Genomic DNA, 16271 nt, shown 5'->3' on the forward strand with positions numbered 1-16271 from the left:
TTGCTGAGTGAAATAAGTCAATCACAGAAGGACAAATATTGTATTAGGACATTATTTTAAAAAGTCAAGGAAAGGTTTATATATGGAAAGAAACATTCTTTGTTATTTACCAGGGGTGGGAGAGGAAGGGAGGGAGGACTGCAAAAATTAAAAAGAAAAAAAAAATAGAAGAGTGAAAAGAAAAAAAAAATCTAAATATTCAAGAAGGTAGAAGAAAAAGAAAGTAAAACAAGAGAAAGGAAATAATTAAATAATAAGAGCAGAAATGAATGAAATATAACAAAAAAGTAGACAATAAAGCCATGGCAGATCATTTTACAAAAGAGAAATAGGACTGTATTACCTGATGTAATAAATTACAAACTGTGTGGCTTAAAACAGAAATGTATTCTCTCACAGTTCTGGAGGCTAGAAGTCCAAAATCAAGGTGTTGGCATGACCATGCTTTCTATGAAGGCTCTAGAAGACAGCATGTTCTATGCCTTTGCCTTAGTTTCTGGTATTGTTGGCCATCCTTGGTGTTCCTTAGCTTGCAGCAGCATCATTTGTCTTTGCCCCTGCCATTACATGAGGAGCTCTGGTCATGTAGTGCCTAAGGCACTTGACTGCTAACCAGAAGGCTGGCAGTTCAAACCCGCCAGCCACTTCTTGGAAGGAAGATTGGTCAATCTACTTCCATAACTGATACCGCCTTGGAAACCCAAGGAGGGGTCACTATGAGTTGGATCTGACTCAATGGCAGTGAATGAGTGAGTGAGCCATTCTTCCTGTGCATGTCAAAATTTCCCTTATCTTACAACACCACTAGTCATTTGATTAGGTCCACTCTACTACAGTATCAGCTCATTTTAACTTGATTACCATCTGTAAAGACCCTATATCCAAATAAGATCACATTCACAGTTACTAGGGATTAGGACTTCAACCTATCTTTTTGGGAGACACAATTCAACCCTCAACGGTCTATACTCTGCCACCCAAAATGCCATGTCCTTCCCATATACAAAAACCCATCCCAATAAGACTCAAAGTCTTAACTCATTCCAACATCAAATCTAAGTGCAAAATCATCTTCTAAATCATCTAAATTATATATGGGTGAGACTTTGGGTATGGCCCATCTTAGCACAAAATTCCTCTCCATTTGTGGACCTGTGAAACCTAAAAAACATGGTATCTACTTCCAAAATACAATGGTAGGACAGGTATAGGATAAACATTCCTATTCCAAAAGGGAGAAACTGAAAGGAGAAAAGGTCATATGTCCTAAGGAAATAAAAAACTCAGTAGGGCAAATTCCATTAGGTTTCAAGGCCTGAGAATAATTCTTTCAGCTCAGTGTTGTGTTCTGGGCCTCCTGGCGTGGCACCTTGGTCCTTCTGGATTAAAGGGGTGGCCTTACCCTCTCTAGCCTCCACATCTGTGGCTCTACCCTTGGAGTCAATCTTCCTACATTTTTTCCTATCTCTGTGCCTTTTAGTTTGCCTCATTTCTGCTGGTATAAAATTCTCAAAAACCTTTTCCATCCTGTGGTGTCAAAGGGATTCTTATCATTAGACAGGATGGTCCTCCCCAGATCCTTCCTGAATAATCCCATCTTTACCATGGCTTCTGCTGAGATGGGTGACTGAATCCCTGAGTCACACGTCTACTCTTCTTAGCAAATGGTTGCTCAGCCATAACCTTGGCACTGTTCCAGAGCCTACTATCTAAATAGGCTGAGAATATTACAAATTACCAAGTGCTGGTTTCTTTTTGCTTACCAGTTCATTCCTCAATTTCTTTTTTTCCTCTTGTATTTTACTGTAAGCAGCAAGGATAAAGCAGGATACACCTTCAGGATATTGATTGGAAATCTCGGCTAAATATCCAAGTTTATCTCTTATAAGTTCTACTTTCCACCCTACAGAATATTCAATTCAACCAACTTGACTGCCACTTTATACAAGAATCACCTTTCCTCCAGTTTCCAAAAACATATTCCTCATTTCTCTTTGATACCAGAATCATCCTCACATTTCTCCTTCTAGCAACATACTCTTCATTACAATATATGTATTCTCTAAGACAGCAGAAGTTTTATTTATAGCTCTTCTCACTTGAAGAGTGGGCAATCTACTCTGTAAAGATTTACTGCCTCAGAAACCCAAAGGGGGTTGCTATGAGGAATTGACTCAATGGCAGTGAGTTTGGTTTTTTGGTTTCTGTCTTCTTTTGGAGCTCTCCCCATAATCATCTTTAGTGATTATATATCTACCAACAGTTTCTTCAAGGCAATATAGGCTTTCTCTACCACATGCCTCACAACTCTTCTGGCCTCTATTCATTACCCAATTCTAAGCCACTTCCACATTTTTTGGTATTTGTCACTGCAGCACCGTACCCCTGGGACCAAAATCTCTATCTATTTCCTGAGGCTGACATAATAAGTTACTATAAAATGAGTGACTTAAAACAGACATTAATTCTTTGATAGATCTAGATGCCAGAAGTCTGAAATCAAGGTACTGGCAGGGTTATATTCTCTGAAGGCTCTGGGGAGGGTGGAAGAAGGAGAATCTGCCTGTGCCTTTCTCTTAGCTTCTGGTGTTGCTGAAAACTTTGGCATTTCTTGGCTTGTGGAAGCATCGTTCCAATCTTTGGTCCAGACATTACATGATATTCTCTTTATGTGTCTACATCTAAATTTCCTTCATTTATAAGGACACCAATCCTCTGAGTAAGTCGTTCATACTAATTCAGTATGACCTCATATTTACTTAATTACATCTGCAAGGATGCTATCTCCAAATATGGTCACATTCACATGGACAGAGGGTTGGGTCTTCAATATATCTTTTTAGGTGATACAATCCACCATTAAAAAAAATAAAAAAAAACCCACAACTCACTGCCATCAAGTCAATTTCGATTCACAGAGACCCTCTATTGGGCTTCTGAGGTTGTAAATCTTTACGGAAGTAAACTGTCCCATCTTCCTTCCATGGAGTGGCTGGTGGGTCGGAACTACTTACCTTCTGGTTAGCAGCCAAATGCCTTATAGCATTACAACCCACAATAGTGACTATTTGACTGCTAACCAGAATGCTGGCGGTTCAAACCCACCAGCCACCCCTTGGAAGGAAGGTTGGGCAATCTACTTCCGTAATGATAATGCCTTGGAAACCCAAGGAGGGGTCGCTATGAGTCGGGTCTGACTCGAAGGCAAATAACAACAACAACAACCCACTATGTGTGCTATGTACTTACGTACTTTACATATTTTACTACATTTTATTCTGTCAATTACCCTTCAGATACATAATATACTAAAATCACTGTGTGTGATTTTTATTTATCTACTTAGGAAGAAACACTTCAGGAAATAACGCTTAACATCCAGAAAGGCAGTATTAAAAACAAGTAGTATTTCTTTTCAGTAGTACACAAACAAATTTTAAGGAATGACTCAAGTTCTTTTATCATGAGGTCCTTAAGAACTGAAAAATATAAAAGTATAAAAGAAATCCGGAATGGCAACCAACTAGTACTTTCCTGTCCTTCACTAATAATCAAATAACTGCCTGCTACATGCAAAGCTAAGAGGATAAAGGCACCACATCCATAGGCCTTTTACCTTAAAATTAAACATGTTTATAGAAAATAGATATATTTGGGTACATTTTTATTTTTCAGGAATTCAAAGAACAAATGGAAAAGGAAAAGATGAGTGATTCAAAGCACATTTCCCATAGGCATTTGAAGTATTAATTCCACTTACATCATTAGATTTGCACTTTTCCTTGTGAGAATATATAGTCCACTCCAAAAGCATATTTACTGGTTTGGTCAAAAGTGCAGAGGTCTCACTTCCTGACCAAAAGAGTTCAAGAAGAATTGCCTTTCCTGTAATTTTTAGATTCTGAGAATCTGACCAGTCATACAACCTAATTAAAATATGAACAAAAATAAATCTTTATATCAATTTGATTACTGTATTACATTATCTTATCTTTGGTCAACAAACACAAAAGCAATAGCAATTTTTGAATACAGAAAGGTCATAATATATAAAGACTATAAAGTATACTTATATAATTATAATAAAGCACAAAGTATAAAGAAATGGTCTCAGTTCAATACAATCAACAGCACTGTACATACAATAATCTACTTACAAGTTTTAGAATATAAGCAAAACTTATCGTGGTTATTATAGAAGCAAATAAAACCTAGCGAGTTTTAACTTTTAACATTCAATTATTAAAGAATTAAAAAACATAAATCTTGAGAAATGAAAACACTTTTGCCTATCCAAATATATACTTCAATGAAAAAAAAATGCAAATTGAGGAAATAGAAACCGAGTACACATTTACTGCCACTGAAGGACGGTGCCCAGAAATTTGTTTCTAAAATAAGAAATCTACTTTAAAATAAAAAACAAGGCGATATTTTAGAAGTCTGTTTATAAATAATTAGAAGAATGGTGCAAAAGAACAGTGGAAAGATAAAGTATTATTTTTATGATTTAAACTTACTTTTGACAAAGATGCTGTACTTCACTTACAACTAAATTAAAGAAATATTTAAGCAGCGTCAGGTGGAGCACCTTAGAGCCAATAATATTTTCTGAAATTTGGTGACAAAAATTTTCATTGAAAAGGCAAGACCTGAAAAACATGAACCCAACAATCTATAACATACAAACAATTCATTAAGTAACTTGTGGATAAAGTATTTGTTTTAATTACATTAACAATATATTTTCCTCCTTTAAAAATTAAACCATGTCAAATGTCTATTATTACTTAATTATTAATAATGATAATGGAATTTATTTATTTTCAATGACTGTCTAGTATTCTCCTTGTACTCTTTAATTTGCTGATAAAGTGTTTATTAATTTCATTAAATTCTTTTGACTTAGATGACAAGATAAGCTCTCACTTTACAATGTTCTTCATAACCCTTCCCCTACCCAAGATTATTCTCTTTTACCTTATTTCATTATTTTAGTAAGTGAAAGCCATTTAGGGCTATTTTTAGAGCCTCTAAAATTCAGTATCTTATTTTCTTTCAATCTTTTATAGTACTGTCCCATTGAACTTTCTGTGATGACTGGAATGTTCTATTGGACACATATGGCTAGAGCAAATAAAAAGGAGCTCTGGTTGTGCAGTGGTTAAAACGCCTGGCTGCTAAATGAAAGGTCAGTGGTTCAAACCCATCAGTCACTCAGCAGGAGAAAAACAGAATGAAACATTCCTTAGTGCTGTGCCATCCTCACAATCATTGCTATGTTTGAGCCCATTTTTGCAGCTACAGTGTCAATTCATCTCATTGAGGGTCATCTTTTTTATTGCTGACCCTCCTACTGTACCAAGCATGATATCCTTCTCCAGGGCCTAGGAAACCCTATGGGGGGTAATTCTACTCTGTCTTATAGAGTTGTAATGAGTTAGAATTCACTGGATAATAGGTTTAGGCAACTGAGGGCCTGAATTTTTAATTACTTAATCTTAATTCATTTTAATTTAAGTAGCCTCATGTAGCTAGTGGCTACTGTGTTGTATTAACACAGTTCTGTAGCATTTTTTTTAAAAAAGAGAACATAAAATTACCAGAACTCTAGGATTTAGTACAATAGTCTAAGCAACAATATTTATTACAATTTTCTCTGAACTTTCTTACCAATAATATCAATAATTTATTTACCCCTCCCATCTCTCTGGATAGCATATTCTCAGGTTATGAGAGTTCTTAAACCAAAAACCAAACTCAGTGCCATCAAGTCGGATCCAACTCACAGTGACCCCTCCTTGGGTTTCCGAGGCAGTATCACTATGGAAGTAGATTGCCCAATCTTCCTTCCAAGGAGCGGCTGGTGGGTTTGAACCGCCAGACTTCTTGTTAGCAGTCAAATGCCTTAGGCACTACGCCACCACAGAGTTCTTAAAAGCTATTAAATCTAACAATTCATTTAATATTCAAATATAGTTCTCTAACATCTGTTACTTCCATACAGTTAGTCTGTTTGAAAACCACCAAAGATGGATAATACAGTATCCTTCCTTCTTTTTTTTTTTTTTGAAGTTTATTATGAAATATTTCAAATATATAAAAAAATAGAAAGACTAACACCATCCAGCTTCAACAATAGCCATCTGATATCTAATCTTGCTTTGTCTATACCCTTAGGCACCCACCCCCTTCTCACTAGTCCAATTATTTTGAAACAAATTCTGGGTAATTCTGTTTCTTAAGAAGTCTACTTTTTAAGCTGCCCAAATTTTATCTCTTTCCATCATGAATTAATTCATTCAAATATTTATTAAGTATCTATTATGTTCTAGGTATTATGTTAGGCATTGAGGATGGGGATGTTTAAAACAGAGCACATACTCTTAAGAAAGTCAGGCTGGTGTGAATGACAAACTTAAGTCCAAAGAAAGGGCAAGAGTTAGGACATAGCATCTGAGTTGTTTTAAAGGATAATTAGGGCTGACCAGGTAGGTGAGGAGTGAGCAGAGATGGAGAAAGGCTGAGAAAACATAAGAGTAGAGAGAAAATGGAAAATAGCTGGGCACATATGGGAGAGTGATAGGGATGAGAAAGGAGACATCTACAAGGGATAAATGATAACATGTATTACATGTTTCCTAAGTAATTTGAACTGTCATCTACAGGTGATGTGTGAGTCAATGAAGGATTTTAATCTGAGAAATGGCAAGACCACTTTGGAAAGAGCATGATGGGGCGCTGTGGAAGGTAAATTAAAGGAAAAAAGCAGAATCATGATCAATTCAGCAACCACCTCAATAGTTTATGTAAGAAACAATGAGCAATTTTAAATAAAGGCAATGGCAGTGAAAATTTGAAAATTAAGAGGGATTTCAGCTTCATCAACCATATTTCCCTCACATCCTGTGCATGCTGGCTTAGTACTGTTGTGTTGGTACAGTCACCTTCAAAGTACAGAAACTGTTACTTTATTTATCTTTGTATCCCTGAAATGTAGCATAGTGCCTGGCTCCCAGGAAGTAATCAGTAAACATTTGTTGAAAGAATGAGTAAATATATACTATATATACCTGGGTGGCTCCTTCAAATATACCTCAACCAGAATGGCAAGTGAATCTTTATGATCCAAAGACCTAACCATAAGTCTTTCTCTCTCACCACTGTGGACACCTCCTGAAACCAAGCACTTAGTTAAAAAGAGAGATCTTCCTAGAGAAAGGAGGGTTGTCAGATATAGAGTGTTATCAGACTAGAAGGGAAAATTATTAATTTTTGTTTGGGAGAAAAAAGAAGAAATAGGAAGGATTTCCAGACATGGTAATATCTGGCAGACAAAGGAAGGGCATATATACTATACACAAAGTTTTCACTGGCTAATTTCTTTTCAGAAGTAGATCACCTACTATTGTGAGAATGGCACAGGGTTGGGTAATGTTTTTGTTCTGTTGTACATGAGGCCGCTATGAGTCAAATTGACTTGATAGCACTTGAGAAAAACACAACGTATACTAGGCAGAAGATAGCAAGTGCAGAGGCATAAACAGATGACATATGTAGGAAACATTTAAGTTCTATTTCAATATTCAAATTTCTTGCTGAAAAAATATAACAGAAACATTAAAACAGATATTATATGTAAGTCACAAATGTTTATGCTTTTGAGAACAAAAATTTAATGATGATACCCATCTTCTATATTACTTCCTTACTTTTTAAAACAATATGCATACTTAGCATTTTGTTAAAAATACATATATACTATACCTCAAACCCAAACCCACTGCCATCAAGTTGATTTTGACTTGGGTTTCCAAGGCTGTAAAGCTCTATGGAAGTAGACTGCCTCATCGTCCTCCTGTGGAGTGGCTGGTCAGTTTGAATCACTTATCTTTTGGTTAGTAGCCCAACGCCTTAACCACAGTGCCACCAGAGTCCCTATATACTACAACTAGGTAGTTCCAAATATATGTCAATTATTTTATGTAAGATTGGTTTTTAAAAACTTATTATTTGCTACAGAAATATGTTTTCCCAGGAAAGCAAAAAATGATGTTAGCCAAACCTGAGGCTAGTACATGTATTCCATTATTCATCATTTATTTGTTAAATAAACAGATTGACAAACACGATCAATTTACAACTTAGCCTTTTTATCAAAGTTTTGCAAATACAACACACAGACATGCTCCCAAAGAAATCAAACCTATTTTCATTGCACAAATTCTAACTCACGCAGACACTACACGACAGAGTAGAACAGCCCCATAGGGTTTCCAAGGCTGTAAATCCTTACAGAAGTAGATTGCCTCATCTTTCTCTGGTTTGAACTGCCAACCTTTTGGTTAGCAGCCAAGAACTTAACCACTGTGCCACACAATTATATTATTTTCCAAAAAAGAAATATACTTCTTTCATCAATAACTAAATTCCTTACCTGATAAGTACTTCTACTAGAGACCACGCTCCTTTCATACATGTTGGACATTGAAACAACTCTAAATAATATCTTGACATGTCTGGGGACTTCCAAGGAGGATGGAGGTGAAGAAGAGCTGACAATATATGAAAGTATCGACCAGAAAATGTATCCATGTTATCCTATTATTTAAAAAGATAAATAAATATAACACTATAGATAAAAGTAATTTTAGCACATTATCCAGTCTCAAATTGTAACAATATTATTGCCCTAACTTTCTTACCAATTATGTGTTTTTGACAAAGGATATCAGATAGAAGTATCATGTTTAGTTAATTAAATACTGCAATGGAGAGAGAAGCATACTTTAAATACATATCTACACATTAGGAAATCCTAGCTATTGGGATCAGCTTTTATGAAATACTCATTTTCCTTTCCATGATTATAGCAAGTGTGATTAACAGTAACAAATGTCACCTAAAAGGAACTAAAAGAAAGAACTTTTCAGGGAATATGCTTATTTATTACCAACACTAGTGCAGCAACGCTTCAGCCTATTATTTCTTCAAACTGGCACACTGATGAACATGATGGGAATAATACCTTTGAAAAGCTTTCCTATTGATTTTCACAATTTAAGAAGTATGTTCATTTTCTATGTATACTACGAATAAAAATGATTGTCACCAATGTAGTAAAGTAGTAATTTATCAAATGCCAATCTAGGTCCTTGTAATCTGATGTTAATGTTAGATACTTTACTCCGACAGAAAAAAATGAGTTACCTTTTTTTCAAGAGAAAATTATCTTGGATATTGAGAAAATTTTAAGTCAAAGCACTCAGAGTACTATCTGTTGTTGGTGTTGTTATGTGCTATTGAGTCAGACCCAACTCATAGCGACCCCTCCTTGGGTGGTATCACTACAGAAGTAGATTGCCCAACCTTCCTTCCAAGGAGTGGTTGGTGGGTTTGAACTGCCAGCCTTCTGGTTAGCAGTTATGTGCCTTAGGCACTACACTACCAAAACTCCTCAGAGTACTATCTAGAAGATAGAAATAATCCAAGCTAGTTTCAAAAGGACAAACATTTTAAAAACAGAAAAAAGTGGTAATAAATGTGAACCTCAATGCCTATTAAAATGAAAAACAAAACTGAAAAGAGAAAATACACTGTAAACATACTAAAAAATGGGGAAATGTTCATATTTGCACATTCTTTGAAATAAATTATACTCCCTTAATAACCCTGCACTTACCTGTAGAATGTTCTCAAGAAGAGTATGAAGAAGGCATACAGGAGGAATATAATGTGCTTGCAAAGAGGAGAGTTCCTCCATCGCTTCTTTAAAAAACTGTCCTTCAATAAGGCTTTCTATTAAATTCAGTACACCTCTGGGAAATTCAGCATTTTTAGCCTAAAATGGAAAAATTCTATGATTCAGAGAAGAGTGAAATTTAAATCTTGTATTAAGAAGTTTAATTTCCTCATCTATAAACTGCAGATAATTCCTGCCCTCACTACTTCATAGGGCCATTAGTTGGTTCAGAAAGTATGATGTATATGTAAGTGTCTTATAATTACAAGGAACTGCAAAAATATGTTGTTGTTAGGTGCCGTTCTGTATTTATTATTCTCCATTGTCTTGAAAAGTACTTCCAAAAGAAAACTTTTATAGGGAATTTAGTAAAATTTGGTTAATACTGACCTACACAGTTATTTTTGTGTTAAATTATTATTTTATTTTTGTTTAAACTTGTAAATAAATTGTGGCTATTAAGATATACCCAGTATATTAGGATATCATCAAGCACCAACAATACTTACAAAAACTGACAACTGCTATAATGTCATCACATTGGAGATGTGGATTTATTTATCTCTAAGAGCTCCACAGGGAGCTCTGGTGGCATAGTGCCTAAGGTATTTGACTAATAACCAGAAGGCTGGAGATTCAAACCCACCATCCACTCTTCGGAAGGAAGGTTGGGCAATCTACTTCCATAGTGATACTGCCTTGGAAACTCAAGAAGGGGTTGCTATGGGTCGGTTCTGACTCAACAGCAATGAGTTTGGTTTGGAAGAGCTCCACAAAACATATTTACATATGTCATATTTTAACAATAAAATAAAAGTCATCAGTTGAGTGAACTATTAGCAAGTCAAAAGTACTCTGAAAGACTACATAGACTAAAACAATTTTAAAGGAATGAATAGTAAATAAAAGAAATAATACTCTTTTATAAACATTACATTAACAAGTTTAATTTAGAAGTAGTAACTACACTAGTTATAAACTGTGAGAGCAGAATGGGATACCTATCTCACTGGTCATGATCACAAGATAAGTTTTTAACACCTGTGGTCAGTTTTTATCACCACATGGGAAAAAAAAAATATCTGTTTTGAGCTCTGAAAGAAGAGTATTTTCCTTTCTCATCATTGATTAGAGAAACCACATTTCAAATTTATACAAGGCAACTTTGTTGTATAAACAACCTATGTCTTTACATAAAAAACCAAAAATAATGAAACAAAAATTTTTCTCCTATTACTACTCCACTCCAAGTCCCTTACCTCTATATTGTATACTGGTTGTTTATCTATTTTAACGCAGTTGTATCTGACAGCCTATGAAAGAGCAAGCATATAAAATAATTAAACATTTTTACATCAAAAATACAATTCAGCTTACAATGCATAAAACTTAGGCCAAACTTACAAATCAGATTCAAGAGCACATTAATAGCTATAACTAACCTGAGTCATGTTTACTCAGACCAGTACTCATTTTAGGGTAACAAAACTCTCACAAGTAAGAAGTTTCTCTATTTTTCCCTTCTAAATTAAAATAACTTAAAAGGTCAAATCAAATTCACTTTGAATGCCTGAATATACCCAGTGTCCTTAGTTTTTTAATAATCTGAAATACAAATACAGACCATATTTCATATAAGGGTTCACAGAATGAAAAAATGACATATCTTTACTATATAATCACATCTGAAAATGTCACTATCTTCCACTATTATTTATTTCACTGTATTGGGTAAATATATACATATATATATATATATATATATATATATATAAAACATAAAATTTGCCATTTTTACCATTTTTAAGCATACTTAAAATACTTAAACTACTGCTTCTACTAGTGTTTTAAGCATACTTAAAAATAGAACTGATTACATTCACAATGCTGTGCAACCATCACCACCTCTATTTCCCAAACTTTTTTTTATCAGTTGACAATATTGAGTGCTACAAAAGGTGTGTGGAGCAATTTGAACTCCCATACATTGTTGATGGGAATACAAATATATAGCCATTTTGGGAAACAGTTTGGTAGTTTCTTATGAAGTCAGACAGACTAATCATACAACCCAGCATTCTCATTCCTGCATATTTACCCAAAGACGAAAACATATGTTCACACAAAATTCTGTAAGTAATTGTTTATAGGGCCTTTATTCATAATGGTAAAAGATTATGTTGTTGTTAGGTGCCATCAAGTCAGCTCTAACTCATAGTAACCGTTTGTACAATGGAATGAAACACTGTCTGGGCCTGTGCCAGTCTCACAATCCTTGTTACACCTGAGCCCATTGTAGCAGCACTGTGTCAATCCATCTTGTTGAGGGCCTTCCCTTTTTTTATTGACTCTCCACTTTACCAAGTATGATATCCTTCTTCAGGGAATGGTCCCCTCTGACAGCATGACCAAAGTAGGTCAGATGAAGTCTGGTCATTCTTGCTTCCAAGGAGCATTCTAGCTGTACTTCTTCCAGGGCAGATTTGTTAGTCCTTTTAGAAGACCATGTTACTCTTAGCATTATTCTCCAACACCACAACCAAGAGCATCAACTCTTCTTTGGTCTTCCTTATTCATTGTCCAGCTGTCACACGCCTATGAGGTGACTGAAAATACCATGGCTGGGGTTGGGTGCACATTAGGCTTCAAAGAGATATCTTTGCTCTTTAGCACATTAAACAGGTCTTTTGCAGCAGATTTGTCCAGTGCAATACATTGCCTGATGTCTTAACTACTGCTTCTACTAGTGTTGATTGTGGAACCAATATGAAATCTTTGACAACTTCAATCTTTTCTCCATTTATCATGATGCTGCTTATTTGTCCAGTTGTGAGAATTCTAGTTTTATGTTGAGAGGTAATCCATATTGCAGACTAGTCTTTAATCATCATTAGTAAGTGCTTCAAGTCACTCTCACTTTCAGCAAGAAAATTTGTATCATCTGCATATTGCAGGTTATTAATTAACGAGTCTTCCTCCAATCCTGATGCTGTGTTCTTCATATAGTCCAGCCTCTCGGATTATTTGCTCAGCATACAGACTGAATAAGTATGATAAAAGGATACAACCCTGACACACTCCCTTCCTGATTTTAAACTATGGAGTATCCCCTTGTTCTGTTCAAACGACAGCCTCCTGGTTTATGTATAGGTTCCTCATGAACACAATTAAGTGCTAAGGAATTCCCATTCTTCTTAATGTTATCCATAATTTGTTATGATCCTCACAATTGAATGCTTTTTTCATAGTCAATAAAACACAAACATCTTTCTGATACTCTCTGCTTTCAGCCAAGATCCATCTGACATCAGCTACGATATCTTTCATTCCAAGTCCTCTTCTGAATCCAGCTTGCATTTCTGGAAGTTTCCTATCAGTATACTGTTGCAACTATATTTGAATTATCTTCAGCAGTATTTTACTCGGCTGTGATACTAATGATACTGTTTGATAATTTCCATCTGTGGGATCCCTTTCTTTGGAATGAGTATAAATATAGGTACAAATACCTCAAAAGGTATTCTGTCAATTCCTGGAGCCTTGCTCTTCACCAATTTCTTCAGTGCAGCTTCAACTTCTTCCTTCAGTACCATTGGTTCTTGATCATATGCCACCTCCTGAAATGGATAAACACTGACCAATTCTTTTTGGTAGAGTGATTTTGTGCATTCCTTCCATCTTCTTTTGATCTTTCCTGCATCATCAACATTTTGCCCATATAATCTTCCAATATTGCAACTCAAGGCTTAAAGTTTTTCTTCAGTTCTTTCAGCTTGAGAAATGCCAAATGTGTTCTTCCCTTTTGGTTTTCTAACTCCAGATCTTTGCATATTTCATTATAATAACTGACTTTGTCTTCTGGAGTTTCTCTTTTAAATCCTCTGTGTTCAGCCTTTTATCTTGTCATTTGTTTCATTTGCTTTAGCTACTTTCTGTTCAAGGGCAAGTTTCAGAGTCTCTTATGACATCCATTTTGGTCTTTTCTTCCTTGCCTGTCTTTTTAATGACCTTTTGCTTTCTTCATGGATGATGTTCCTGACATCATCACACAATTCCTCTGGTTTTCAGTCAATGGTGCCAATGTATCAAATCTATTCTTTAGATGGTCTCTAAATTCAGGAGGGATATAATCAAGGTTGTAGTCTGGCTCTTGTGTACTTCTTTTAATTATCTTCAGCTTCAACTTTAACTTGCATGTGAATAGTTGATGGCCTGTTCCACAGTCAGCTCCTGGCCTTGTTTTGGCTGAAGATATTGAAGTTCTCCATCATCTCTTTCCACAGATGTAGTCGATCTAATTCCTGTGTATTCCATCTGGCAAAGTCCATGTGTATAGCTGCCGATCATGTTGTTGAAAAACGGTATCTGCAATGAATAAGTCGTTGGTCTTGCAAAATCTATCATGCAATCTGCAGTGTCATTTCTATTACCAAGGCCATATTTTCCAACTACTGGTGATTCTTCTTTGTTTCCAACTTTTGAATTCCAATCATCAGTGATAATCAACACATCTTGATTGCATGCTTGGTCCATTTCATACTGCAGAAGTTGGTAAAAATCTTCAATTTCCTCATCTTTGGCATTGGTCATTGCTGTGTAAATTTCATTAACAGTCGTATTAACTCATCTTCCTTGTAGGCGCACAGATATTATCCTATCACTGACAGCACTGTACTTCAGGATAGATCTTGAGACATTTTTTGTGATGATGAATGCCACGCCATTCCTCTTCAACTTGTCATTCCCAGCATAGTAGATAATAAGGTTATCTAATTCAAAATGGCCCAAACTAGTCCATTTTAGCTCACTAATGCCTAGGATATCGATCTTCATGTGTTCCATTTCATTTCTGACAACTTCCAATTTTCCTAGATTCATACTTTGCACATTCCATGTTCTGATTATTAATTGATGTGTGCAGCAGTTTCTTCTCATTTTGAGTTGTACCACCTCAACAAATGGAGGTCCTGAAAGCTTTACTCCATCCACATCATTAAGGTCGGGTCTACTACAAGGAGGCAGCTTTTCTCCAGTTGTATTTTGAGTGCCTTCTGACCTGAGGAACTCATCTTCGGCACTATATTGGACAATGTTTCAGGGCTATTCATAAAATTTTCAAGTGATACACCAGACAGTGTTTCACTGCTATTCATATGGTTTTCACTGGCTAATATTTGAAAAGTGGATGGCTCCTTCCTTCTTCCAAGTCTGTCTTAGTCTAGAAGCTCCACTGAAACCTGTCCACCATGGGTGACCCTGCTGGTATTTGAAATACCAGTGGCATAGCCTCCAACCTCACAACAACATGCAAACCACCATGGTACAACAAATTGTTAGATGAGTGGTGAAAAGATTATAAATAACTTAAATATCCTTCAACTGGTAAAGTGATAAGCAAATTATGGAAATGTCTTACAAAAGACAAATACTAAGCTCTAATAAAGAGCTAATTACTGATAAAATGCCCATGGAAACAATAGTGAAGAAAATAAAAGACATATTGGATTAAGCAAATCTGCTGCAAGAGACTTCTTTAAAGTGTTAAAAAGCAAAGCTATCATTTTGAGAGCTAAGGTGCACCTGACTCAAGCCATATTATTTTCTATCACCTCATATGCATGTGATATGAAAGCTGGACAATGAATAAAAGAGACTGAAGAAGAACTGATATATATGAATTTTGGTATTGGTGAAGAATACTGAATATATCATGGAACATATCATGGGGACTGCCAGAAGAATGAACAATTCTGTCTTGGAGGAAGTATAGCCAGAAGTTCCTTACAAGTGAGGATAATGAGACTGCACCTCACATCCTCCAGACACATTATCAGGAAGGGCCAATCCCTGGAAAAGGACATCATGCTTGGTAACATAGAGGGTCAGTGAAAAAGAGGAAGATCCTCAATGAGATGGACTGATATAATGGCTACAACAATGGGCTCAAACATAGCAACTACTGTGAGGATGAAAGAGGAATGGTTGCTGTTTTGTTCTATTACACACAGGTTTGCCAAGTCAGAAATGACTCGACAATACTTAATAACAATGACAAAACTATCATCATGATTCCTTTTGGAACTAGTTAAACTGTTTCTAGAAAAATAAGCAAGACTAGCCACCAGGGAAATTCTGGACATGAATAAAGGGAAATGCTAACCCTCCATTTTTTTTTAACCTGTCAGATTAGCACAAAACAAAAGTTCCTAGAAACAATTGCTGATATATATTTCCAGCAAGAAAGTAATCTCCCCTCCTCCAAAAAAAAAATCAGACTATTAACTTCAGGCTACATTTATCTCTTATGTGACAACAAGAATTTCCTAAGGATTATGCTCTATACTGAAGGCTTATCGCTATTATTGGCAGCAGTCTTCAGTTATCTTACTTCTTTAAAACGTGTTTCAGCATGTGACCTTAGTTTACAAAGGAAGTTACTGCCTAAATTGATTTAATATTTTTATTATGTAACTAAGAGTCTTAGATGTCTGTATCATAAAAAATCACACCAAACCCAAACTCAGTGACA

The 16271-nt window shown here is 35.6% G+C and overlaps 1 protein-coding gene across 1 annotated transcript in view; it reads right to left on the bottom strand.

Annotated features, from left to right (window-relative positions):
- SLF1 (SMC5-SMC6 complex localization factor 1) overlaps positions 1-16271 on the bottom strand; it is an 88999-nt gene that overhangs the window by 46197 nt on the left and 26531 nt on the right. Inside the window, exons 9-13 of the mRNA XM_007942553.2 lie at positions 11002-11055; positions 9683-9841; positions 8438-8601; positions 4521-4652; positions 3761-3926 (exon numbers count right to left, since the gene is read on the bottom strand). Of these exons, the coding sequence (XP_007940744.1) occupies positions 3761-3926; positions 4521-4652; positions 8438-8601; positions 9683-9841; positions 11002-11055 (675 nt within the window). The remainder of the gene's footprint in view (positions 1-3760; positions 3927-4520; positions 4653-8437; positions 8602-9682; positions 9842-11001; positions 11056-16271) is intronic.

This window comes from Orycteropus afer, unplaced genomic scaffold, assembly GCF_000298275.1.
Source record: "Orycteropus afer afer isolate SDZICR_OR568_19922 unplaced genomic scaffold, OryAfe1.0 scaffold00093, whole genome shotgun sequence".
NCBI classification, from domain to species: domain Eukaryota; kingdom Metazoa; phylum Chordata; class Mammalia; order Tubulidentata; family Orycteropodidae; genus Orycteropus; species Orycteropus afer.